The 25,250-nt window shown below is 33.3% G+C and overlaps 3 protein-coding genes across 3 annotated transcripts; 1 reads left to right on the top strand and 2 right to left on the bottom strand.

The window, feature by feature from the left end:
• The first annotated feature begins 540 nt into the window (after positions 1-540).
• Positions 541-5,673, top strand: LOC145004930 (Pentatricopeptide repeat (PPR) superfamily protein). The gene is made up of 2 exons (XM_078963961.1): positions 541-3,338; positions 5,108-5,673. Exon 1 carries the CDS (start codon positions 992-994, stop codon positions 3,296-3,298), a length of 2,307 nt encoding a protein of 768 aa, XP_078820087.1. The 5' UTR covers positions 541-991; the 3' UTR covers positions 3,299-3,338; positions 5,108-5,673.
• LOC145007066 (serine/threonine-protein kinase STY17-like) lies at positions 3,529-6,434 on the bottom strand. The gene is made up of 5 exons (XM_078966065.1): positions 6,279-6,434; positions 5,396-5,695; positions 4,471-4,981; positions 3,815-3,957; positions 3,529-3,711 (listed from the first exon to the last, which is right to left on the bottom strand). The coding sequence occupies exons 1-5, from the start codon at positions 6,432-6,434 to the stop codon at positions 3,529-3,531; spliced, it is 1,293 nt and encodes a 430-aa protein (XP_078822191.1).
• A 14,765-nt stretch (positions 6,435-21,199) lies between these two features.
• On the bottom strand, positions 21,200-22,459 carry LOC145005151 (uncharacterized). The gene has a single exon (XM_078964201.1). It carries the CDS (start codon positions 22,423-22,425, stop codon positions 21,376-21,378), a length of 1,050 nt encoding a protein of 349 aa, XP_078820327.1. The 5' UTR covers positions 22,426-22,459; the 3' UTR covers positions 21,200-21,375.
• Between the last annotated feature and the right edge of the window lie 2,791 nt (positions 22,460-25,250).

A 25,250-nucleotide genomic window follows, 5' to 3' on the forward strand; every position in this document is an offset into this window, starting at 1 on the left:
CGCAATTTTTTTTTTTTAAAATGTCCAAACTATCCCTTACATGGTCAAGGAAGAATCAAAAGAGTAAATAAGTTTCATTGGCCGTTTTATGTCTTGGCTTCACGAATCACTACGACGAGGCATCAGGAATCCGGAATGATATACATGGTTGTGGTTGGTGGCCATCTAAACCACGACAACTATCTTCATACCCATTGTGGATGGCCTAAATGACAAGATTTTGAAAAGGTACGACAAAAATGAGATATGTGAAATCACTTTTAGTGGGCAAGTATGACACAACATAATTTAAGTGGGTGTTTGGTTTAACTTCTTAAAGGCTAAAAGTTTTTTTTTTGGAAAAGTTACAAAAAAATCAGAATTTTCTGATTTTTCTAAAAAATTGATTTTCCTTATATAAAAACTTCAAAAATAACTTTTTAAAACTAGTGTAGCAAATTTTTTTTTTTCCTTTTTTTACAAAAAAAAAGATTTTCGCTGTGAAAACACCCATAAATACTAGATGTAGATCGCACACCAAGACTTGTGCCCCTCGTCCAAGGTTGCCACGCCCCAACCAGAACCCTCTAAAGTCTAACCTAACATTACACCCCAGTACCTGCTGACCTATTATCGCACTATATATTGCCATCGTCGTTGAAATGTAACACACGATAACAAGAAGGCTTAGAGGCTAAAACTGAATCACTATATCGTCGTTCATTGCATCTAATCTGTGTCTACGAAGTTACTGAATTTACTCTGGAACAGGCTACAGCGGTGGTTAAGTAGCAGCAATGTCAGATGCTTCCACCGCTGGTACGAACAGGGCTCCTTAAGCAAGACTAAACCGTAGGTGAGCTGGCAATGGTATCTTCTAAGCAGACTTTATGGCATTTGACTTGATTTGTCATCCCTTCGTATTCGGTATGTGGATTAATAGTTACCAAGTTGGGGGCCACCAAGTGTTTGATTAAATTCCCCTGAGAGCATTGATAGCAAAACTGCTGGGATGTTGCTACGAAAGTTGAGATATGGGAACTCAAAAGCTCTTTATGCCATTCAAGGCATGTTCTCCATCAGTAATCTTAACGCCCAGATTACAAGATATTCTTGTCGCAGCATGGCATTTCATCAATCAGCTAACAAGGCATTGGAAGTTGTGCCTGGAAATATCTATCCATGGCAATCTTTTTCAACCATAGCCAGCACAATCCTGGTCCAAGCTAGAGACCCTGCTAAGCTAAGTGAGGAGATACAAAATGCACTCGATGAACATAAACTTAATGAAGCTTGGAACTTACACGAACAACACATGAACATGGAAGGGTTTCCCAGAAAATCTGTTGTCAACAAGCTTCTCACAACTTCTTCCCAAAGTCTACAACTTCAATACCTCGAAAGGGCATATCATTTAGTAGAAAAAGCCATTGAAGAACACAAACAGAATTTGCTAGAAAAAACAACTCTCATATATCTATCACTATGTCTTGCAAAAGCCAGTCTACCTGTTCATGCAGCAACTGTTTTAAGAAAGCTAGTAGAAACCCAACAGTTTCCTCCAGTCACTGCTTGGTCTGCTATATTAGCACACATGTCACTAACTCCATCTGGTGCTTATCTGGCAGCTGAATTGGTTCTTGAGATTGGTTTTCTGTTTCAAGATGGAAGAGTGGACCCACGTAAAAAGATCAATGAAGAACTCATTGCAATGAAGCCGAATACAACTGCTGTAAACATTGCTTTAGGGGGTTGTCTTTTGTTTGGGACAAATAGAAAAGCAGAGCAGCTTTTGGATATGATACCTCGAATTGGTGTGAAAACTGATGTCATCATGTTGATCATGATGGGGCATGTATATGAACAGAATGGACGAAAAGAAGAGCTTAAAAAACTTAAAAGATACATTGATGAAGCCCATGATTTGAGTAATGTTCAGTTTAGAGAGTTTTATAATTGCTTGCTTTCTTGCCATTTGAAATTTGGGGATTTAGAATCTGCTTCTCAGATGGTTCTTGAAATGCTTAAGAAGGCAAAGAAAGCTCAAGATTCTCTTGGTGTTGCTACTTTTAGATTTGAAGCCAAGAAAATGGACAAATGTCCTCAAATAGAGTCTCAAGAGAGTTTGACTTTGACTCCTGAAAAGACAATGATACCCCAGACTTTGGATTATGAAGATTTTTGTGGTGATAGAAAGTTTCTAAAACTTGAAGAAGAAGCTAAAGAACTACTTAACATTTCAGTAATGAAGTTTCAGAACAAAAAGCAACTGATCACAACCAAACATGGCATTCTCCAACCAACAGACACAGTTTTTGTGAAACTAGTCAAAGGTTTCTTGGAAGCTAACAAGGTAAAAGATTTAGTTCAATTTCTAATCAAGGTAGAGAAAGAGGATTCCCCAGTTTATCTTGATTCTTCTCCTTTGATTCAAGTTGTGAATTCATGCATTTCTCTTGGATGGTTAGATCACGCACATGACCTGCTCGATGAAATGCGCCTGAGTGGTTTCAAAACCGGATCTTCTGTTTATTCATCTCTTTTAGAAGCATACTGTAAAGAAAACAAAACACAAGAAGTAAAATCACTCCTTAGAGATGCACGTAAAGGTGGCTTCCAGCTAGATGCTAGTTGCTACAAAGCACTGATTGAATCCCATGTGATTGATGAAGACACTCAAGGAGCTTTAAATCTGTTTAAAGAAATGAAAGAAGCTAAACTAGACAACACTAGTCAACATAGTCAACAAGAATTTGATATGTTAGTTCAAGGATGTGGAGGGAGTGGAGAAGCTAAACTAATGGCAAAGCTTCTACAAGAAATCAAAGAAGGACAAAAAGTTGATTGTGGTGTTCATGATTGGAACAATGTGATTCATTTCTTTTGTAGGAAGAAGATGATGCAAGATGCTGAAAAGGCTCTGAAAAAGATGAGGAGTTTAGGGTATACACCAAATGCTCAAACTTTTCATTCTTTAGTGACTGGATATGCTGCTGTTGGAGGGAAGTATACTGAGGTGACTGAACTTTGGGGTGAAATGAAGGTTCTTGGATTATATCATGGCATGAAGTTTGATCAAGAGCTTTTGGATTCTGTTCTTTATACTTTTGTAAGAGGTGGATTTTTTATTCGGGCTAATGAAGTTGTTGAGATGATGGAAAAAGGGAAAATGTTTGTGGATAAATATAAGTATCGAATGCTTTTTATGAAGTATCATAAAACGTTTTGTAAAGGGAAGACTCCTAAGTTTCAGACAGAGTCTCAGATAAGTAGGAGGGAGGCTGCGTTGACTTTCAAGAAATGGATTGGATTGTTTTGACTTTTTGACTTTTATTCCATCAGTCATCAAATTATCTCAAGTAAGTTTCTTCTGTCCTTTTATGTCTTTTCCCCTTTATTAAAAAAATGGAACATTGTTGCATAAATTGGTAAAAGTAAGTGGAACATTTATATAAAATTCTTTGCTAAGTCTACAGTGGAGTGTTTCTAATAGCAAGGTACAATAAAATACAAGTATAAAAATGTTGGAAAAGTATTAAAAGGAAAATTCTATGGGGCATTAATAAATCTATCATAAATCATTGTCAAACCCCGGGTAATTGTACCAAAAGAGGGTCTATATTCAGGGTCTTCATCCCATGAGAGTTGAATCAGTTGAATTAAATCTTCAATGTTATCTTCATGCTCTGGAAGTGCTGGCCTTATCTTGCCCTCCCCAACTTGTAATGCAATCTGTTCCTCATCAAACACAAATGCACACCAACTGTTTGTTAAAAGTCCTAAATGAAGAAATAATTAACTTGTGGTGATATGGTAGTGTGTTTTAGTTAAGTACCTTGGAGGGACCATAGTCTGTCTCTATGTATGGGTAATTGCCGGTTAGAAGCTCGTTGAGTATGATTCCGAAACTGAAAACATCACATTTTTCATCGTATGGCTCACTTCGAATCACCTCTGGGGCCATGTATACATATGTCCCTAAAGAAAACAAAATATAAGTCTCCCTTTGAACTATGTTTGACGTGCATTGGACCTGCTACTGCGACCGATGCCAATGGGACAAAAAAAATGCAAAATTTTGTCCTACCCAAAAAGGTGAGACATGGATACACTCTCGATTTCTCATTTGTGCAAATGACGAAAATGCCCTTCTCATCCTCATTATCGAAAATAGCATTAGAAAGGTTGTCTGGTCCGGTCTTGTATTTTATGACAAATGCAGCCTACGGCTGCATTTGTTACACGAGACAGGGCTAGACAAGCTTTCTAAGGCTATTCTTGATGATGAGGATGAGGAAGGCATTTTCGTCTTTTTGCACAAACGGGAAATCGAACGCGAATCCATGTCCCACCTTTTTGGGTGGGACAAAAATTTGCATTTTTTTTTGTCTCATTGGCATCGGTCACAGTCCTAGTCCAATGCACATTAAACGCAGTATAAGACCATTATGTCCTATCTTGTTACCAAAGGAAGAAAGATGGAAGTCTAACCCGTTTCACCCGTAAACGCTTTTTCTTCATCCGACAAGAATCGTGCATGCCCAAAATCCGCAACTCTCACATGAAACGCATCATCCATAAATATATTACTTGGTTTTAAATCCCTATGTATAATCATAGGCTTATGCTCATGTAAATACTGCATCCCTTGAGCAATCTCTAGTGCCTTGGCTAATCTCTCTTCAAAAGGAGGAAGTGGGGTGACTCGTTCTTTCCTCCTCTTACCCGGACCATGTAGCCAATCCTTCAAAGTCATGTTCATGAATTCTGTAACCACCCACCCATGGTTCGGTGGGTCAAGACACGCACCCATTAGCCTGAGTACGTATGTGTGTCGTTGTCTTGATAGGGTTTCCACCTCTTGAGCAAAGAAGCTAACGCCACAATCGTTTAATCTGAAAAAATCAGGAAATATGCATTTCACTGCGACTTCTAGGCCTCTCCATGTTGCTTTGTATATTTCCGCCGTGCTCCCTTGAGCTACTTTCTTGTGTAATTCAATCTTACACCATGCAAAAACAATAAAATCAATCTCATAATATTATATTTGTTTTTTCTAATGTATTACTATAATAATATGTGTTTGTTACACTGAACATGACTAGAGTCTACTAAACAAACTTTACAGGGTATTTCCAATCATGATGAGGTTATTTATGTCTTTTATACAAGCGAGAGGTCAAGAAGGACACACTTTTACACCGTTTTGGATGGGACAAAAAAATTTCAATCTTTGTCTTAATAATAAAAGTTTTACAGACTTGTTTAGACGAAGATTGCAAAAATTGTTATGACGTAGATAGACAAAGATTGGAATTTTTGTATCATTGATAAGCGAAGAAGCTTTCTAGAGTATTTTCAATGACGAGGAGGGTATTTATGTCTTTTTACACAAATCATGGGTTGATGTATGTACCTCATGTGGATCAATGTACCATCCGTTGAGCTTGGCTTGCTCGATGAGAGCTAAAAGATTGGTATTTTGTTGGACATTTGGTGGTGTTCGAGGATTTGTAGAAGCTTGAACAATGGCAGATGAGGAAGTAGGAGACGATTCTTGAGGGTTATCTTTTTTGTTAATAATATGGTTTAAGAATCCGTTGTCTTGTGCTACTTGTAGACAGTATTTTAGGTAATCTTGTGTTCTTTCCAGCCTTATCTTGTACATAGACTTTAATTCTTTCTCTTTCTTCACTTCTTTGTGTAGCTCTTCCACCTTTAAAATAATTTCACAACCCCAAAACCAGAATCACCAAAATTGTAAAGTAAAACCAATTTTTTTCTTTTTACTTTCTTTTAATAATTTTCTTAGAAAAACGATACGGATTGGTATATCTACGACAACCATAAGATATTGATTATTATACACGACTAGACAAAGATATAACAATTGTAATATATTTGGTATGGAATGGAATGATAAATGCAAGAATGTCAATGATGCAAAAATTAAAACTTTTTTTTTCCACATAAAAGGTGGAAAACAGTTGGACAGGGACTCACTTTCGTTTTCTCATTTGTAAAAAATTATAAAAAAAAAGACATAAATGCCCTCTTCCCATCATTGAAAATAGCATTTGACCGTCGTATCCTATCCTCTACACATTTACCTTTAACGAGCATCAACACAACATTGTTAATGATGTTGCATTTGTTACACCTTTTTGAGCGGGACAAAAAACCTTACAACTTTAGTCTCATTGATATCAGTTTCAGTCTCAGTCTAATGCATACCAAACACAGTACAACGTATTCTATTCTGCCCTGACGTGCATAAGAAACAGGGGAAAAGGGTGTACCTGAAGTTCGAGTCTAGAGTTAGATTGACGAGGTGGTGAAGAAGCAATGGTAGGTTTTGTCATGCAATCACCAAATGCACCACAAAATTTTGTTCGAGAACTTCTGGTTTTCAAGGCGGCAATAGTGGCGGTGTTTGGTTGCCCGGGGGAGGACATGTTGGCGGTAAGTGGGATGCTCTTGGGTGGTTGTCGGCTCATGAGGGGTGATTTTGGTTGAAATGCAAACAGGGGTAATAAGGTGGTGATTTTATGTGAAGATTTGGACAAAAGAGGTGCTTTCAGTAAGCCAGCAATGGGCGGAGGTTGTAATGAAAGGGGGTTTTGTTTTTAGCATTAACATTTCTGCCAATCCTATGTGAGTTTCTCCGCATGGTAGAGCCGGAGTTTGTGATCTTCATTTCGTTTTGACTTCTATTGCATTGGAAAACTACCACATCCATTTCCCAAAAAAAAAAAAAAAAAAAAAAATCGATACAATGAAATTGAATTATTCAAGCTCTCCAATAAAAGAATTTCTATGGATACAGTTTGTAACTTTCCAACATTTTTGTTATTGTGAATATAAGATACTGATTTTTTTTTACTTATTAAATTTATGGCTGAAAATAGTGCTTATAATTTTCATAAAAATTAGTGAATCAAATGTAAATGGGTTTATATGTTAATAAAAGTTAAAATAGCGTAATCCTCCTATCTTTTTTTTTTTTTTTTTTAAATAAAAGTTTATTCACTTCTAAATTTTGTAAGCGTATTTGAATGTATAAATACATAAAGAATACTAATCCACATGTTATTATACATAAAAACCAGCTTTATTTTCATACCCTTTTTTGTTTGCATCTATTAATTAGAAGTGTTAGTATACATGATAAATACTCGATATATATATATATATATATATATATATATATATATATATATATATATATATATATATATATATATATATATATATATATATAGAGAGAGAGAGAGAGAGAGAGAGAGAGAGAGAGAGATTCAACCTGAGTCATACATTCCTCGTTTGCCGCTCTAACGCTTCAGTGTACCGACAACAACAATGTATGCATAATCATAAATGATTATACATATATGTATGTTCACTGGCTTAGTAATCATATATGATTATGACAGTTGGTAGTAGAAAAGATGGTGGTGACACAGGTATCGTAGTATAAGAGATAGAGGTGACAGTGGTGGGATCAGTTGGTGTCAGAGGTGGTGGTACTAGTGGTAGCGGTGGTGGTTGTGGTGGTGGGGATGGTGGTGGAGGAGAAAGGAACGGACGACGCTATATAATTATCATACATACTTATAAAACTAGCATTTTTTCTTGAATCTCATGCATTTGAAACCCCCATTCTTTTTTCCTTTCACCACATTCATTTAAAACTCCCATGACTTTTCAATTTCTTTATAATAACAATTATAATTTAGTAATTAGGTTAAATAAATATCAAATCTAAAGTGTATTCATATATAAACTAAATTTCAATATTAAAATAATATCTTTAATTTTATTTATAAAATTATGTTTTTTAACTTTTAACATATTATACTTAATTTATTAGTTTTAATATATTATTGGATGTAAACCATTATCATTTTAAAGGTATAATTTTTGAATAATTTGTATAAAATACTTAAATTATTAATTAAAATATAACATTATAGGCTCAACTTAAATATAATTTTTATTTAAGTTAAACAACCCAAAGATTATTTTATAAATAGTTAAAAGCGATAAATTGTAGTGTCTTTCTAATAATGATTGTAAGTTGGTTAATAAGGTAAAATAAATATCAAACCTAAAGTGTAATCATAAATAGACTAAATTTCAATTTTAAAATAATATATTTACTTCTATTTAGAAAGTTATTTCTTAAAATTTTAACATATTGTACTTAATTTATTAGATTTAAAATGTTGTTGCATGTAAACCATTATCAGTTTGAAGCTATAATTTTTGAACAGTTTAGACAAAATACTTAAATTGTTAACTTAAATATAACATTACAGTGTCAACTTAAATATAAATTTCAGTTCCACTAAAAAAACCAAATAATATTTTATAAATAGTTAAAAGTTATAAATTATAGTGAGAAATACAAAAACTAAATTGTAATATCGGTTAACTAAAATATTCCCTAAATATATTTATATAATTGTTAAAAAATTTCAAATAAGTAGCTTAAAATAACTTATAATAACAATAGTTAAAAATAACTTTATATAAATGATTATATTGTTACCTTTAAAATCAAAAAATAATGTTTGATGTTTTAAATAATTATAATGATAGAAATTAAAACATTAAGCAAATAAATTTTAAAAAATTAGTTAAAAATAACAACTATAAATAATATTAAACCATATATAATATTTAATTTTATTGATGTGTAACTCGCGAGTAGAAGTCATTCAAACGGTTGAGATTATGACGTTATAATAGATTTATATATTATCATATAATTCAAAATAATCAATATATTATATCAAATTAATATACGAATTATTATATCAAATTTAACAACAACGTTATTGTTATATTTTAAAAAATATATATTTGTAAAGACTTCAACTATATAGGTGTTTCTGCACATTACAATGTCAACTCAAATATAAATTTCAGTTCCATTTAAAAAAACTAAAGAATATTTTGTAAATAGTTAAAAGTGGTAAAAGCAAAAACAAAATTGTAATCTCAATTTAACTAAAATATTTTTTAAATATATTTTTATAATCGTTAAAAGTTTTCAAATAAGTAGCTTAAAATAACTTATAATAACAATAGTTGAAACAACTCTATATAAATGATTATATTGTTAGCTTTAAAATAATAAAAAAAAAAAAACAATGTTTGATGTTTTAAATAATTATAATGATAGAAATTAAAACATTAAGCAAATAAATTTTAAAAAATTAATTAACAGTAAAAACAACTATAAATAACATCAAATCATATATTATATTTAATTTTATTCATGTGTAACTTACAGGTAAAAATCATTCAAACGATTGAGATTATGAAATTATAATAAATGTATATATTATCATATAATTCACAATAACAATATATTATATCAATTTAGTATATACATATTATTATATCAAATTTAATAACAACGTTATTGTTATATTTAAAAAAATCATATAGTTGTAAAGACTTCAACTATATAGGTGTTTCTGCGCGTTGCACATGCATTTGCCTTGTTTATGATTATAATATACATGCCGTGCCGGTACGCTGGAGAGTTAGAGCGACAGACTTGAAATATGTGACTGAGGTTGATTATCAAGATCTCTATTTTATTTTTAATGTCAACAGAATCTATATATATATATATATATATATATATATATATATATATATATATAGTTAGGTTATAATATGGATGATATTTATTGTGTGGTCGTAGGGATAATGTTGAACCAATAGATTAAAAGAATGAATGATTATGATTTGAGGGTGTATGATAATACAGTGGAATAATATGTACCATATAATCATACAAAATTCATTATAATGGTATTTTAGTTAATTAAACAAGATTTTAAAAAGGAAAATTGTGGATTTCAATGATAATTAATTATCTTCATATTGAAAATTAGTTTTTGATAATTAATTCAATTTCGAAATTTTAATAATAACCAAATTTATTCTTTCATAATGACATTCTGTTAGGATGACATTTTATGAGAATGCAATCCATAAACTAATAAAGGGTCTTAAACATTAAAAGTTTGAGGTTTTGTCTAGTAAGAACGAATATAAGATCATTTCTTCAATCATTCTTCATTGAATAACATAACATTTAAATGTTAAAAATATTAATGTAAAGTATATTCTTGTGGAATCTGTTTACACTTTTACAAAAATGGAGTAAAAATACAATTAGAAACTGAAATACATCAAAAGAATAAAAAATCCTAAAAAAGAATTTTGAAAGTCTTGTAAAAGTCTTCGTCTCCTTGTAATGACTTCATATTCTATGAGAATCCGGAATGCACTTGATCTTCTAACAAAATCCAAAATGCGTTTGATCTTCTTTTTGAATCCAAAATGAATTTGAGAGGATTCATTTTTATAAGGTCACTTGATCAAACCATAGAAAAAGTTCACATCACCTAATCTAAAGAGTGAATTTATATGAATACGAAGACATTTTGACAAAATGTATTTATACCAAGACATGCTGACAGAATACACTATAAAATAAAAACATTCTGACATAATACAAGTGTCCTTCCATAACTTTAGAAAATATGCAAAATATTAAACAAAAGCTTTTAAATTTTAGAATATACTGTTGCAAAAATCTTAGGCAATCCATGGGCATGGAACCCCGAAATAGCCAATCAACAATCATTTAATCAGGTCGAAAAATTCTTGCCGGTATTTTCAAACAAATCTGGGGTTGAAAAACGTAACATTTTTGATAACCCGAGAGATTGAAAGACATACATTAACATTTTCTTCGCTGAATTGCTCAATAGAGAAGAATGTTGAAATGAGAGTTGCATTTAGTAGCGCCGACGCCTCATCCAAATGAGACTTGGAAAGCGAGATAGGGCCTAACTATAGAATATTTAACATATGGGCATACGAAAAATTATTATTTTAATAAAATAATTAAATTATTAAACCAACAACATTATTTTGTAGATATAATCAAACTAGTAAAAAAATAGCAAATATAATGGTTAATGGAAGATGATAATCGTCATTTTAAAAACAAAACCTTCTTTATGTTTGCATTTAAGGGAAGAGAAAAATTGGCGATTACAAAAAATCATCTTAATGTTTGTATCTACTTTATTCTATTTCTATCATTTTCAATAACATTTTTCTTGAAGGCAATGGTAACACCAAAAGAGCTTACCGGAACCCATTCAAGCCTAAATACCCCCTGAGTTTCATAACCATCACCACATAAATCATCAATTTTGATAGTCACAAGATAAAGCCGTCACAAAGATCGATAATCAAAAAGATTCATAAAAATTTATAAACTTAAATAAAATAATTTAGCACGGTAATGAAATTAAAATTTAATCAAAAAAAATTTGGAAAAAAAACAATACCTAATGGTATTAGGAGATCACAAGATTGAAGAATGGTCGCATCAGGTGGTGATTGTGATTGAGTAACTCGGACTTCGGATTCCTTGATGAAGATGACTAGCGAGATGAGTGAGTAGAAACGAGTACGAGTAGAAAAGGCGTACAACTATGGCAATTCAAAAATCCGGTGACGGTGGTGCGAACGTAAAGTTATGAGGAACGGTTGTCAAGCTTCAAGAATAACGCACGATGTTTGTGATCGAGTATTTTAAAGGATATAAAAAAAAAGTAAAAGTTGGAATTTTTTAATTTGAATTTAATTGGTTTCCATAAAAAAAATAGTATTATAATTATAGATTGTATTTAATATATATACAATATTACTAATTTACCCTTATTTGATTATTTAATAATTTATTTTGTCTTGAATTTTGATTAGTTCCTACAACCACACATTAAATGTTCATTTACATATGGACCTACCTCTCTTTTTTTTTTTTCTCTCTCTCTCTCTCTCTCTCTATATATATATATATATATATATATATATATATATATATATATATATATATATATATATATATATATATATATATATATATATATATATATAATACCTGTGCGCTACGGCGGCAACGGTTAGTTTTTAGTTTTTTTAGCAGGTAATTTTCATGTGGTGATTATTTTCTTTTCTTGTCAGCTAGTTTGTTTAAGCTTTTTGACAAACTGTTTGTGTTGTATAATTCCTTTTGGCATTTTGCGAAGTGAGACAAATATGTTGAAATAAAACTCTAAATAACTTGGATCAGTTGTCCCTTGATATTTATTTCAATATTTTTGAAATATACATATAAGTTATTAAATAAATCTAATTATAATTAAAAATAAATATATTTAAGAATTCATAAAATGTAAAATACTTTTTAGATGGATTTTGATTACATTAATAGTTTTAAGTCCTCTTTGCTAATTCTTTTTTTTTTTTACAAAAAAAAAAAAAAATCTAGCTATCCTTTAAAAAAACTATCGAATTTCTTCTTAACATATATTTTGAATAACAAGTGTAACTTGAAAGCCAACGATATCTCAACATAATTTCATTGATTACACCATATATTTTGAATGACAATGTATCAAGTGTAACTTGAAAGCCTATGAATTTCAAATCTTTTCATAAGATTTTCTTAATTCTTTCTTTTGGATGTTGCTACACACACCATTAAATAGGTTGAATTTTTTAGTCATTAAAAATGAGTTGCATTTTTTATTTAATACTATAATAAAATTGTTTTAGTTTTTTGTTAATAAATTTAAGGATTTTTGTTAATATATTAAAACATAATCGTTTTTGTTTATAGTCATTAAAGATGAATTAATGAGTTACAATTTTCATAATATATTTTGAAAGATAATTTTATAATAACCAATTAAATATCCATATCTAAAAATATATTTTTAATAAAAAGTCTTGGATCATATGATATTTTGTAAATATTTTATGTTTATATCCATGACGTCTAATGAAGCGGGTGATATTATCTTTAATCTTTATTCATAACGTCTAATGAAATATCGTAAGGGGTTATATCTAGTCACATAACTCGGTTATAGGAATCACTATAAGTATTAATTGGATTATTTATCTAGAAACTATGGATTTAGTTTTTCTTTTTATCAAACATTTTTAAACATGGTTTTTAAATACAAAAGAAACACTTTTTAGATTTTTTTTAAAGTATCATTACTGTGGTTAGCAGAAAACTTGTAACTCTCACCAACCTTTGTGTTGACTCTCAAACTACATGTATTCTCAAGAGTCCCTGAAGACGTCCTAACTAACCCCGCCGAAGAGGAAGACACTTCAGAGGATGAAGAGGAAGACCTGTCAGAAGATGAAGATGGAGACGATCCAGAGGAGGTCACAAAGTCTGAGGATGAGGGTATACTTGAGGACATACCTAATGTGTTGAACGATGCTGGTCCAGTAAAGGGAGAGGATGGCCTCACTGATGAGGAGCCTATCTCTATTTGTCAGAATTAGAAATTTCAGGTCAAAACCAAGTCCAAGGGTCTTGTATATGCAAGTGTTTTAGCTATGATACAACTATGATATATAATTGAAGTTCATACTTTCCCTAAGCCCTAGTGATTATTACAAACCAAATAAGGATCACTTAATATAGACATAAGGGCTTATGTTTATGTTTCAACCTTGAATGCTCGAACTATAAGGCTAACATACTAGAGTTTCTTATACATTAAGACCATGAACCTCTTCCTAGGAGCCATCCGAGATCGTAAACCCCCATTTGGGCCATGCTTGGCCGTAAACACATTAAATAGACCAAGACTTGGCCGTAAACTCCTTGGTGGACCACTATTTGGCCGTAAACTCCTTAGAGGACCCCCTTTGAGCGTAAACACCATGGTAAACCCACATATGGGGCATAAACTCAAAGAGTAAATCCATTTTAGGTGTAAACACTTTTATATTCAAAGGTGTTTACGGATTATGAGTTGTCTTTTTCCACTTTCCCATGCAAATCTCAGTAATACATGTATTAACCATCAATAACAAAGCTTTATCCATTATTAATCCAAGAAAATATCAAATCATCTCCTTATCCCTTATAATGAACGTAAACCCCACTACCCATTTCACCAAACCCACTTTCACTTACTGAGAAGTCTATGAACACTCTCAAAGAATTCAAGCCAAGTTCCAGGAGTCTTATTTCTTCACAAACTCTTCTAAATTCTTGTAAGTATTCCGTGCCTAGCTAGAGATTTTACACATTACTTTGTTGAATTTCTTCCCAATCATACATAAATTTATGTGTTAAGAACCTTAGGCGAGTGTATCAAAGTCTCCAGGAAATTCATCAAACACTCCAAGTGTTCTAGGCTCCAAATTTTCACCTCATCACTTCCACTACACCCTTTCTCTACCCAAGGTGAGCTTCATACCCCTCTTGTTTTTCGAGTTTTACTACATTTTTGGAGGAGAATACAAGCTAGTTTTGTGATTAATCTTAGTATTATGCATGTATGTGTGTATTTTTTCATAATAGGTTGTGATTATGCCATGAAAACATGTTAAAAACTCACAAAAATATGATATATCTTCCAAGTCTTGTTGATATTTGTAAACTAACTACTTCAAGTAACTTTACATAATGTTGAAAAGTTTAAACATGGTAAAATTGCTAGAAAAACAAAGAAAGAATGCAAAAGGGCCATATTTGACAGTAAAGATAAACAAAATGGGCTTTTAGTGCCATTTTGGGTTTTAGTGGGCTAACTTGACAACTCACGGTTATTTGGGGCCTAAAGTGTAAATTTCCGTAAAAATGGGTCTTATTTCAAAACCCACGGTTTAGTGGGCCAAAAGTATCATTTTACACAAATAAATGGGCTTTAATTGGAAATTCATAGATTTATGGGCTAAAAATGTCATTTCTGATAAAATGGACCTTTATTTGTTAAATCACGGTTTTATGAGGTCAAAAATGTCATTTTTACAAAGAATGATCCTTGGTTGAAATTTTCGGCTTTAATGGGCCAAAAGTATCAATTTTGACAAAAAGTGGACCTTATTGTAAATTTTGGTTTTTGTTAGGCCAAAATGGTTATTTTTAATAAAAGTGTGCCTCTTATGTCATTTTGGTAATAATTGAGCTAAAACAAGCATTTTGATAACAAACGGACTATTTACGACATTTTTATTCTAATTTGGCCTTAAATGCCCATCTGCTTTCTTATTGGGCCTATACGACACATTCTAGATTAATCAGATCGAAATCAACAAATATTTGACATTCTGACCTGAATAAATATATTTTTATCACTGATGCTTTGTAGTCAAAACACATACTCGAAACATTATCTAAGGTGTTAAACAATGAGATACACTATTCACGTAGATTTACTTAAGGCTCTTATATGACATGCCTTCATTCGTATCAACCCAGCGTACACAGTAAGCCATGTTGTAGTTATAACCAGAGTCTCCTGGAGGGAGAGCGAGAATTCCATACGGGGTTGACACCCCTGCACCTGATGTTGTTCGCTACAGCTAGACGGGCCAGTCTAGGGTGACAAATGTCTTACCTAACCGACGCCTGGAGAACGTCACGACAGACATATCAGTTATATCAGGTATGGTTATAGTGACTCACATAGAGAATAACAAACAAATAAATTTATGGAACGCATATACTATACTCATGATACATTGCACAAACTATACATTTACTTCATTACTTGAGATCTTAGGGTTTTAAGACCACTTCACTTTTACAAACAGAAAATATCTGATTTTCTAGGAAACACTCTTTTTTTTACACTACCAAACAAGAACACGCATGCTTTAATACAAGATTTGAAACAAAACTTTCAAACCATTTTTACGGAAATATCAGATTTTTGGTGTTTACAAAATGGTGCAAAATTTTTCATACAAACATGCTTATGAACTCACCAATATTATATATGTTGACATATTTTTCAAAATAACTTGTATTCTCAGGGATTCCTCAAGCAGGTCGATCGTCAAGAAAATGTGGACTTTTGTTGTATCTTTGTTTCCACCATACATTTAATTTTTAGGATGTAATTTGTGAACCAACACTTTGATGTAAACTATGATGGTTGTTATATTTCATGTACGATGACGATGTTGTCTTTGATTCATTTATATACACTGTGATGATATTACAAGATGAAGTGATTTGCCCCCAGATGTTTCCGTCGTTCCAGTTCAGGGGTGTGACACTATTCCATTACCATCTCCACATAGGTCGTGTTATCAACCATACCGCTGTCACTACAAGATTCCCATGTTGATGAGGACTCTGAGGATGAGTATTCCTCAAGTGTCTCACCTAGACACTTTCTCTTACTTTTCTCGATCCATTAGTGGTTAGAAAAGGAATCTGACCCCTTGAGTCAGCTTAGCTCACCGATATGCTCAGCACGAGGAGGATTACTGATGATCCTCCACAATTTGAGAGAGGTGAGTCTTCTCAGGCTTTGCCACGTGCACCATCTGGGGGTAACCCTAAGGACGGTCCGATTCCTCACCTGATGACTCAAGACGGCAAACCGAGTCCAATCTCTAGAAAAGTTTGTTAGAACTTCAGGCGTTAACTCTAGGGCGATTAAGTGGCAAGTCAAAAGCTCGAAGAGGAGGAGAAGAATTATTCAAAAGCATCCAAACACTTTACAACCGCATGGGTGCTAGTCGCACCGAGGCGAGTGCTATAAGTGACCATATCAGGGCCCTAGACTATCAGATTAAGATTATGGAGAGTCGGATGAATGCAACCGGGCACAAAGTGACGATTGATAAACGTGAAACTGAAATAAAACTTTATAATTGCAATTCATCAATTGACATGTGAAACTTGAAATAGAGATAAGTAAAAATCCGATAATTCAAATTACATGAACGAAAATTGAGTAACAACACGCACCAAGAAGAACATATTCAAAACTTTCGATATGTAAAATTACAAGTAAAGATATGCTAACCTTGTAATTTCTATTTTGATGATTACTACGAAATCGAATGGAAATTATTACTAAGAAATCGAATATCCAATGCTGATTTTCAAACATATTTGGTTGTAATTTTGATGTTGTTGTCGCTGGTTTCTTGCGAATTAGGATAAAATTGATAGCAGGTCACTGATTGATAAATGAAATTACGCTACCAAACTCCCCTAAGGGATCAATCTGTGGATGATAAAGATGACCTAATCGAATCTCATTTATGATAAAGATGACCAAATTGAATCCCTGGTGAAGGAGTATCAACTTCCATTATCTAGGAGTAGCACGACAACATCCAAAATTTTGTTATACTTCTTGAACAAATCTGAGGGGTAGCACGAGCTAACCCTGACTACTAGATAGTTCCACCCGACACATTATTAATATACATCATCAAGGAAAGTGACAGATTACACAATACCCCTTGTACTTGTACTTATCTGAAAACCCACCACCACCACCACTACCATTACCCACCACTGTCGTCGCCGCCACCGCCACCACCACTGCCAACACCACCACCACTACCGCCAACCACCACCACCGCCTTCGTGGTCACCGCCACCACCATCACCAACGTCGCCGTCGCCACCCACCACCAACCATCACTTCCTCAATCACCCACTACCACTACCAACACCACAACCACCATTACCGCTACCACTACCATTACCACCATCGCTTTCACCACCACCATCACCGCCACCGCAACCACTACCACTATCAACACCGTCACCTCTATCACTACACCCAACACCACCGCCACCACCACCACTACCACTAATAACACTACCACCACCACCACCACTACCATCACCCATCACCACTATTACCACTGCCACCACCACTGACGCCGTCACTACCATCACTCACGGCTACCACCAACGCTGCTATTACCACCGTTGCTACCACCACTGCTGTCACCATCTCTGTCACCACCGACACCATCACCATCGTCGTCACCGCCACCGCCACCATCACTACCGCTGTCGCCACCACAATCAACGCCAATGCCACCATCACCACCACCATCACCGGCACCCACCATCTTTACCTCCACCGTCCCCACCACCACTGCCAAAATTTTACCGTTTTTATAATTTATATAATGTATCTTTACATATAAGTTAGAAAACAAGGTAAAATTAAACAAAAAATGCAAAAAAATGTAATTCTACCATTTTATATAAATTTTAATTCTATTTCCTGCGAACAAAACATAATTTAGAATTAATTCAAGTTTTATTTCCAAACAATATATGAAATTCGGGATCGGGATTCAAAAGAATGGTTGGGACAACAAACATCCATCTCGTCCGTACTTTGGATAAGCCCTTATGCTATCCCCATGATCAGATTCGCCAATATCTTGGTCATCTGACCAAGGAGCATCACGTTGGCTTTGAAGTAGCTTATACACCACCGTAGTATGCATGTCTTATAAAGTTGTCTTCATTTCTGCTAGGGATGTGGATTGGAAAGATTTTACGTATACTTTACTTGTTGGGTTCGGCTCTCAGTTTCAAATCTTGAACCATAATTGATCGGGATTACACGACCTACAATTCATTTCCTTAACCCCGAAATAGCAACTTGATTCAAATTGTATTCCAATTCCCACGTATTCTTTTTCCAATTTCAATTTTAAATTCCTTCACAAACATTCACCCGTACCGCAACGTTTAATTCTTTGACTTTGCTATCTACGTTTAATTCTTTGACTTCATTTTGGAATCCGATTTTCTTTTTTCGTTTGCTTCCGTCTTTTGGGAATCTTCTTATTCTCGATTCCATCTCAGCTAGGTCGTCGCTCCTTCCCTTCCCTGTTTCGTCGTCTACGTTCCGATCGACTCAGCCTACTGTTCCTCTGGATGTGCGACTCCTATTTTCGGTATTTTGCCTGTCGCCTGTCGGTATCTGTTTTTTGTTTGTGATTCTTTTAGGTGTTTCCGTCTGTTACAGACAGTTTTCCATTTATGTTTATCAACGCGATTGTACCCCCGACGAGATCCGATCGGCGTACCGAAAGCTCGCCCTCCAGCATCACCGTGACAAACTCGTCAAGTCCGGCGTCTGTGAATCCGAAGCGACCGCCTCTTTTCTGGAGCTTATCAACGCAAACGAAGTTCTCTCCGACGCGAAAGAGCATGCATGGTATGATTCTCATCGTTCTCAAATCATGTTCTCCAGTTCAAATTCTAATAATTCATCCCCGCAATCGTCCCTGATCTCTTTGGATTCTTCTCCAATTCTGTTTTCTCTGGCTATTCCGATAGAGAAAACAAGTATGATGAGGGGGTTGCAAGTGATAAAGATGAGTTTGTATCATCTGATGAGGTCCATGAAGAGGTTGACAACCTCAAGAACCGGTTTGTAGGTGACTATGAAAAATAAAGATTACGATCAAGAAAGTGAACTGACTGAGGATGAAGAAAATGTTGATGTTGATAATGGTGGAAAAGGAAGGAAGCCAATGGCTTCTTTTAAGAAAGCTTATATTGAGGTTTGATGGAGTATAATAATAAGAATAGTAGAAGAAAGAGAGGAAATCAGAAAGAAAAAGATAGCACAGAAGAAGAAGAAAAAGAGCACCAAAATAATGGTAATGATTGATTAGTCATCACCATTATCATCATCATCATCATCATCATTCAGAAAATGTGGACAAAGATGGTAAATATGATAATATCCCTTCTCAAACTATTAATGTTTCAAAACAAGCTCCAGCAAAAACGGTTGCCAATAAAAAGGAGAAAAGTGCCAAATCAAAAAATGCATCTAAAGGAAGAAAAGAGAAGGTGTGGTGTCACTCTAGACCATGTTACTTACAAAAAAAATAGTGAAAGATAATTTATTTTTGTTATTTTTTTAAGGTTTAAACACATTTTTTTACAACCACGGACTCTTTATGAGTTTTTCAACAAATGTTTCAAATAATTTTTACCACTTTATGCAATAATTATAAACTTGAATCTTCAGTGATAAATTGAAATGGGATTTGCATAATTCATGTTCAACACCATTTTGTTGTATAAATTGGTAAAATGATGAAACGTAGTTGCATAAATATGTATTTTACTACTATTCTAAACATTGTTTTTTTACCCCAGAGAACGTCAAAAAGTTTTAGCCTTGCATGCAACACTTGTGGAGAAGATTTTGAAACAAGGTATTTACACCATTTCCCCTTCAAGTTTTGGCCCTTGGCATATATTTATGGTGTCATGTTTTTTTTATGCTTACGTTTGTATATTTTAGCTCTTAATGGGTTAAGGTTCTTTTTGTATAACATTTTTATTATGCACGTGTAATGTTTATGAAAATATATATATATATATATATATATATATATATATATATATATATATATATATATATATATATATATATATATTAAACATGATTTTGTTTTATTCAATAGAACTGTTGTTTCAATAACTAATAACTTATGTTCGATTAACTAATTTTGTTTATATATGTAAGTTTTTTACTTTAAGGTTTGTAGTATTGGAGAAGATCTATAAATATAGGTTTTATAAAAAAATTATTAAAATATAATTATAGCAAACCTAAGAGGTCACCGGATGACCCAATCATTGGGGATGTATCATCTATTTGGATTGTTTGATCACCACATCTACATCTTTAATGCCCAAAAATAACCTTAAAATTTGAGTCAAAGTAACCTGCCATTACAAGACCTTAACCATTTATATTTCATTCTGAATGTAGGAAGCCTTACCTCTCCGTTGGCTGTTAAAGCAAAGTGGTAAAGTATTCTTTTATGAAAGGTATGGAAAGATCACACAGCAAGAAATCATCCACTTATTTATTTAATTATTTATTTTTGTTGTTGTTGTTTTAAATGCACTGGTTTTTTGGTTTTTTCTTTTTTTTTTTTAAAAAAAAAAAAAAAAAAAAAAAACTGTTTTGGACAAAGCCCGGAATTATCTACTAGTTCTATTTATTTACATTTTAAAATTACTCAAGTAGACTTTATCTATAATTTGAGGATTTGAATTTTTTTTGAGATTTTTGGTATTATTAATAGATCAATTGTGACAATATATATATATATATATATATATATATATATATATATATATATATATATATATATATATATATATATATATATATATATATATATATATATATATATATATTTGTCAAGTAGTTTTACAAGTACAATAATCATAAAAACTTTTTAAAGAATTAGTTTTAAAATTTTATAACAACAAAAATTGTTCAAAATTAACATTAATTTAAAACTTATATCACTTTAAAAATTTACTACCAAGAAAAACCGTTAAAATTGACATTAATTTAAGAATTATATTGTAAAGGCTACTATAATTTCAAAAGACGAGTACACAACTTTATTCTTGAATCATGTCGTATACATGATTCTTTACATTAAATCGAACATAATAAATGATATTCCAAAATACAACAATCTATAGTTTTAAGCTTTAAAAATCTAGGTGCATTGGAAGCCAGATGGGGACTTCTTTTCACAATAGTTAAGCAACACACTCAATGAGACAGGAACGTTGAGGTTGATTCCTAAGACATTAGCTTTAATTGCAGTGCAAAGACAAACTGCAGCATCAAGATCTGCAAGGCCAGAAAGGAGGGAACAACATGGTGTCTCTGATGGGTTTCCGATGACTATAGGGAGAAGGTTGTTGAGCAAGTTAGCACACACACCCAATTTGAGAATGTCTTTCGGGCAAGTGGCTTTAGGAGGGGTTGAAGGTGTCGGTGAAGGTGTTGGAGGTGTTGAAGGTTCTATAGGTGTTGGAGGTTTTGAAGGAGTTGGAGGCGAAATGCAATGGCCCCCCGGTGATGGTGGAGATGCTGTGGGAGGTGATGTTGGAGGTGATGGTGGAGATGCTGTGGGAGGTGATGTGGGAGGTGATGTTGTGGGAGGTGATGTTGGAGATGATGTGGGAGGTGATGTTGTGGGAGGTGATGTTGGAGATGATGGTGGAGATGCTGTGGGAGGTGATGTTGTGGGAGGTGATGTTGGAGATGATGGTGGAGATGATGTGGGAGGTGATGTTGTGGGAGGTGATGTTGGAGATGATGGTGGAGATGCTGTGGGAGGTGATGTTGTGGGAGGTGATGTTGGAGATGATGGTGGAGATGCTGTGGGAGGTGATGCAGGAGGAGATGTTGTGGGAGGTAATGTTGGAGATGATGTGGGAGGTGATGTTGTGGGAGGTGATGTTGGAGATGATGGTGGAGATGCTGTGGGAGGTGATGTAGGAGGAGATGTTGTGGGAGGTAATGTTGGAGATGATGTGGGAGGTGATGTTGTGGGAGGTGATGTTGGAGATGATGTGGGAGGTGGGCAAACTTCTGGTGATGGTGGAGGTGATGTTGGAGGTGGGCAAACTTTTGGTGGTGTTGGAGGTTTTGGTGGAGGTTGGCAGTCTTTTGGGGTATTAGTGGAGGATACGAGAGTGAAGAAAAGAAGATTGAAGGTAAGGAGAAAGGCTATGGTTGCCAAAGCTCTTGAAGCCATTTTTAATGCTTTAGCTTGTTATAGTTGGAAAGTGTTGTAGTATGTTTCGTGTAAAGATATGCAAATCACATACGGTATTTATAGATGGAAATCGCCATCTCTTGCCACTAGCTTCGTCACTATTTGATAATTAGCTTAATATGTTTATTCCAATTTATTCCTTTAAAATAATAAAAATAGTTTGAACGAAAATGACAGCAATATGAAGTTTTTAAAATTCAATTCGGATGTTAAGAAGAACAGTGTTCCATGGAAGTGTCATGAAGTTTGGCCGTGTTATGAAGTACGTACAAAACCAAATCATTGTCAAACAAGACAGAAAGTTATTACTAATTTCTGAAATCACTATATTATATTTTTGTCAACGAATAATTATTGGACAACATGTTTGAAAAACTATATAACATGTAACAGGGAGCCATGATTTTAAATTAAGGATGCCGTACATCAAACTAATTAAGCTGTACATTCCTATTTAATAATATTGTCTTTTTTTTTTTTTTTTTTTTTTTTTTTTTTTCTCTCTTTTTATTAATGTACTGGTAACTACATGGTCTGACTTTAAGTTTCTTGTGTGAATTTATTTAAATTGGTCTTTTAAATTTATAAACCCAATAGAAATATAAAACCTTATTCATCTCACAAGATTTAGAAGTTTTTTAATATCTTATAAGGCAACTAAATAACCACTTTTTTAATAAATGTTAGTGTTATATATATGGTGTTACCGAAATGCAATCTTTTTTGGGGATCCTAAGCATAAAGAAGAGAATATTGTTGACAGTATTGTAACCTTTTCTATTAGTTGGTTGTGCCATAGAAATAACAAGGCTAATATGATTTGGCCGAAATGGCTTCTAAATTCCTTAATGCCTTAATATGTTGTATCTTTTGCTAGCACCTAGCTAGTTTCTTTTCTATCTATATGTTTTTTTGCCATTAAAAAAAGGATATCTACAGTGAACTCTCAATATTTTGGGAAAATTTTCAAAAATTTTATATTTTTTTTAATAAAAAAGCGGAATAAACCGGATAAACCTAACAATTCAATCATCTTCATCCAATAATCCTCATTAATGTCTATGTTGACTGGACATGGTGAGGTGGATGTGAGTCAGTAAAGAGAGTCAAATATAAAGCTCATACGCATGCATAAGAGTTTCACTCAGTTGTGCCCTAAAATTAAACCAGGCAGAAATCGAAGCAGGAGGAGGATCCACAAATGTCGTCTTCATCTTTAGTAGGAAGCAAATGATCAAATTATAGAGGGATGAATCGTCTAAGAAACACGTGATATTGTGGTGATCTTGTTGGAAGATGAACGTCATGGACTCCATTAAACCCAGGAAGAAGGTTCATAGGCTGCCCAAATTACCAGGATGCACTCAAAGACTACAAATACTTTCAATGGGTGGATTCTCCTCTACCAAACCAGTGGTATGCAAATCTCTTACTAGAATTTCACAATAATGGTAATTTGGAGAACAATGCAATATTCGGGGAGTTTGGACAACAACAAGTTGAGGGGAACTTATTTGGAGGATTGTTAAACAACCAGTAGCACAACAACCCGTGGAAGGAGTGATCATTCATCAACTTAATGGAAATGAAGGTGGCAGATGGAAATCATTGTTTTATGTGTTTATTGTTTCTTTTTTGTTTGTTTTGGTGATGTTGAAGGATTGGTATGATAGACAGAAGATGGACGGGAACTAGTGTTTTGGTTGTGTTTGTTTGGCTAATATTAATGTGTTTGGGTTATGTATGTTAGGGTACTACCAATGTCTTTTGGAATATGTATTATGTTGTGTCCCATTATTTAATGAAATGACTTAACAAGTTTATGTTTATGTAGGACTTATAAGTGTTTCCAGTGTAATCATGAATGAATGGAATCAATTAACAATGAATAGAATCAATTAACAATGAATGGAATCAGTCATAGATGGAATGCTTAATGAATGGAATCAATAAACAATGGAAGTAGTAATGAATTAAATAAATAAAAAATGTAATCAGTAATGAATGGAATCATTTGTGACAGGAATCATTTGTGATCACCAGAATCAAGTATGGTTGGAATCAAACATGGTTGAGATTCCATTTAACTAAACAATGTAATCATGATTAAAGCACTGGAATGAAATCAACAACATACACATATACAATATAATCATGAATGAATGGAATCAATTAATAATGAATAGAGTCAATTAACAATGAATGGAATCAGTCATAAATGGAATGCTTAATGAATGGAATCAATAAACAAAGGAAGCAATAATGAATTGAATGAATAAATAATGGAATCAGTAATGACCGAAATCATCTGTGACCGGAATCAAGTATGGTTGGAATCAAACATGGTTGAAATTCCATTTAACTAAATAATGTAATCATGATTAAAGCACTGGAATGAAATTAACAACATACATATATACAATATAATCATTTTAAAGAAAGATAAACCATTTTTATCATAGAACATGTAATATTATTCAAAGCCAAATGTTTGAATGGCTAGTTGTGTAAATGCCCAAAACCATAAACAAAAGGGGTTATTAACAAAAGGAGCTATCTATAGTTGCCCAAAGCTAAAAGTTTTTTTTTACATGTTCTTAACAAAAGCATGGGTTAGAAACATCCTAATCTAAGCTAAGTGGGTTGGATGAACTCATCCCCTTCCCATTTTTGACAACCACCACTTTCTTCAATTGTATTTCTGTTATCCTCTTAGAAGGCTTCCTCATTCTTATTTTTGGCCTCCTCCTTCCATTGTCCTCTTGATGCATATCCTCCTACTCCATCCCCTCTATACCCATGTC

The sequence above is a fragment of the Lactuca saligna genome, chromosome 7 (assembly GCF_052625555.1).
Source record: "Lactuca saligna cultivar CGN05327 chromosome 7, ASM5262555v1, whole genome shotgun sequence".
NCBI lineage: Eukaryota > Viridiplantae > Streptophyta > Magnoliopsida > Asterales > Asteraceae > Lactuca > Lactuca saligna.

Coding starts and splice junctions, on each gene's coding strand:
- LOC145004930 (XM_078963961.1), top strand. CDS start 992: ATGTTGCTACGAAAGTTGAGATATGGGAACTCAAAAGCTCTTTATGCC.
- LOC145007066 (XM_078966065.1), bottom strand. CDS start 6,434: ATGTCCTCCCCCGGGCAACCAAACACCGCCACTATTGCCGCCTTGAAA. Junction 3,958..4,470: donor AGCGTTTACGGGTGAAACGG/GTTAGACTTCCA, acceptor TGTTTTCTTTAG/GGACATATGTATACATGGCC. Junction 3,712..3,814: donor CAGACTATGGTCCCTCCAAG/GTACTTAACTAA, acceptor GATGAGGAACAG/ATTGCATTACAAGTTGGGGA.
- LOC145005151 (XM_078964201.1), bottom strand. CDS start 22,425: ATGGCTTCAAGAGCTTTGGCAACCATAGCCTTTCTCCTTACCTTCAAT.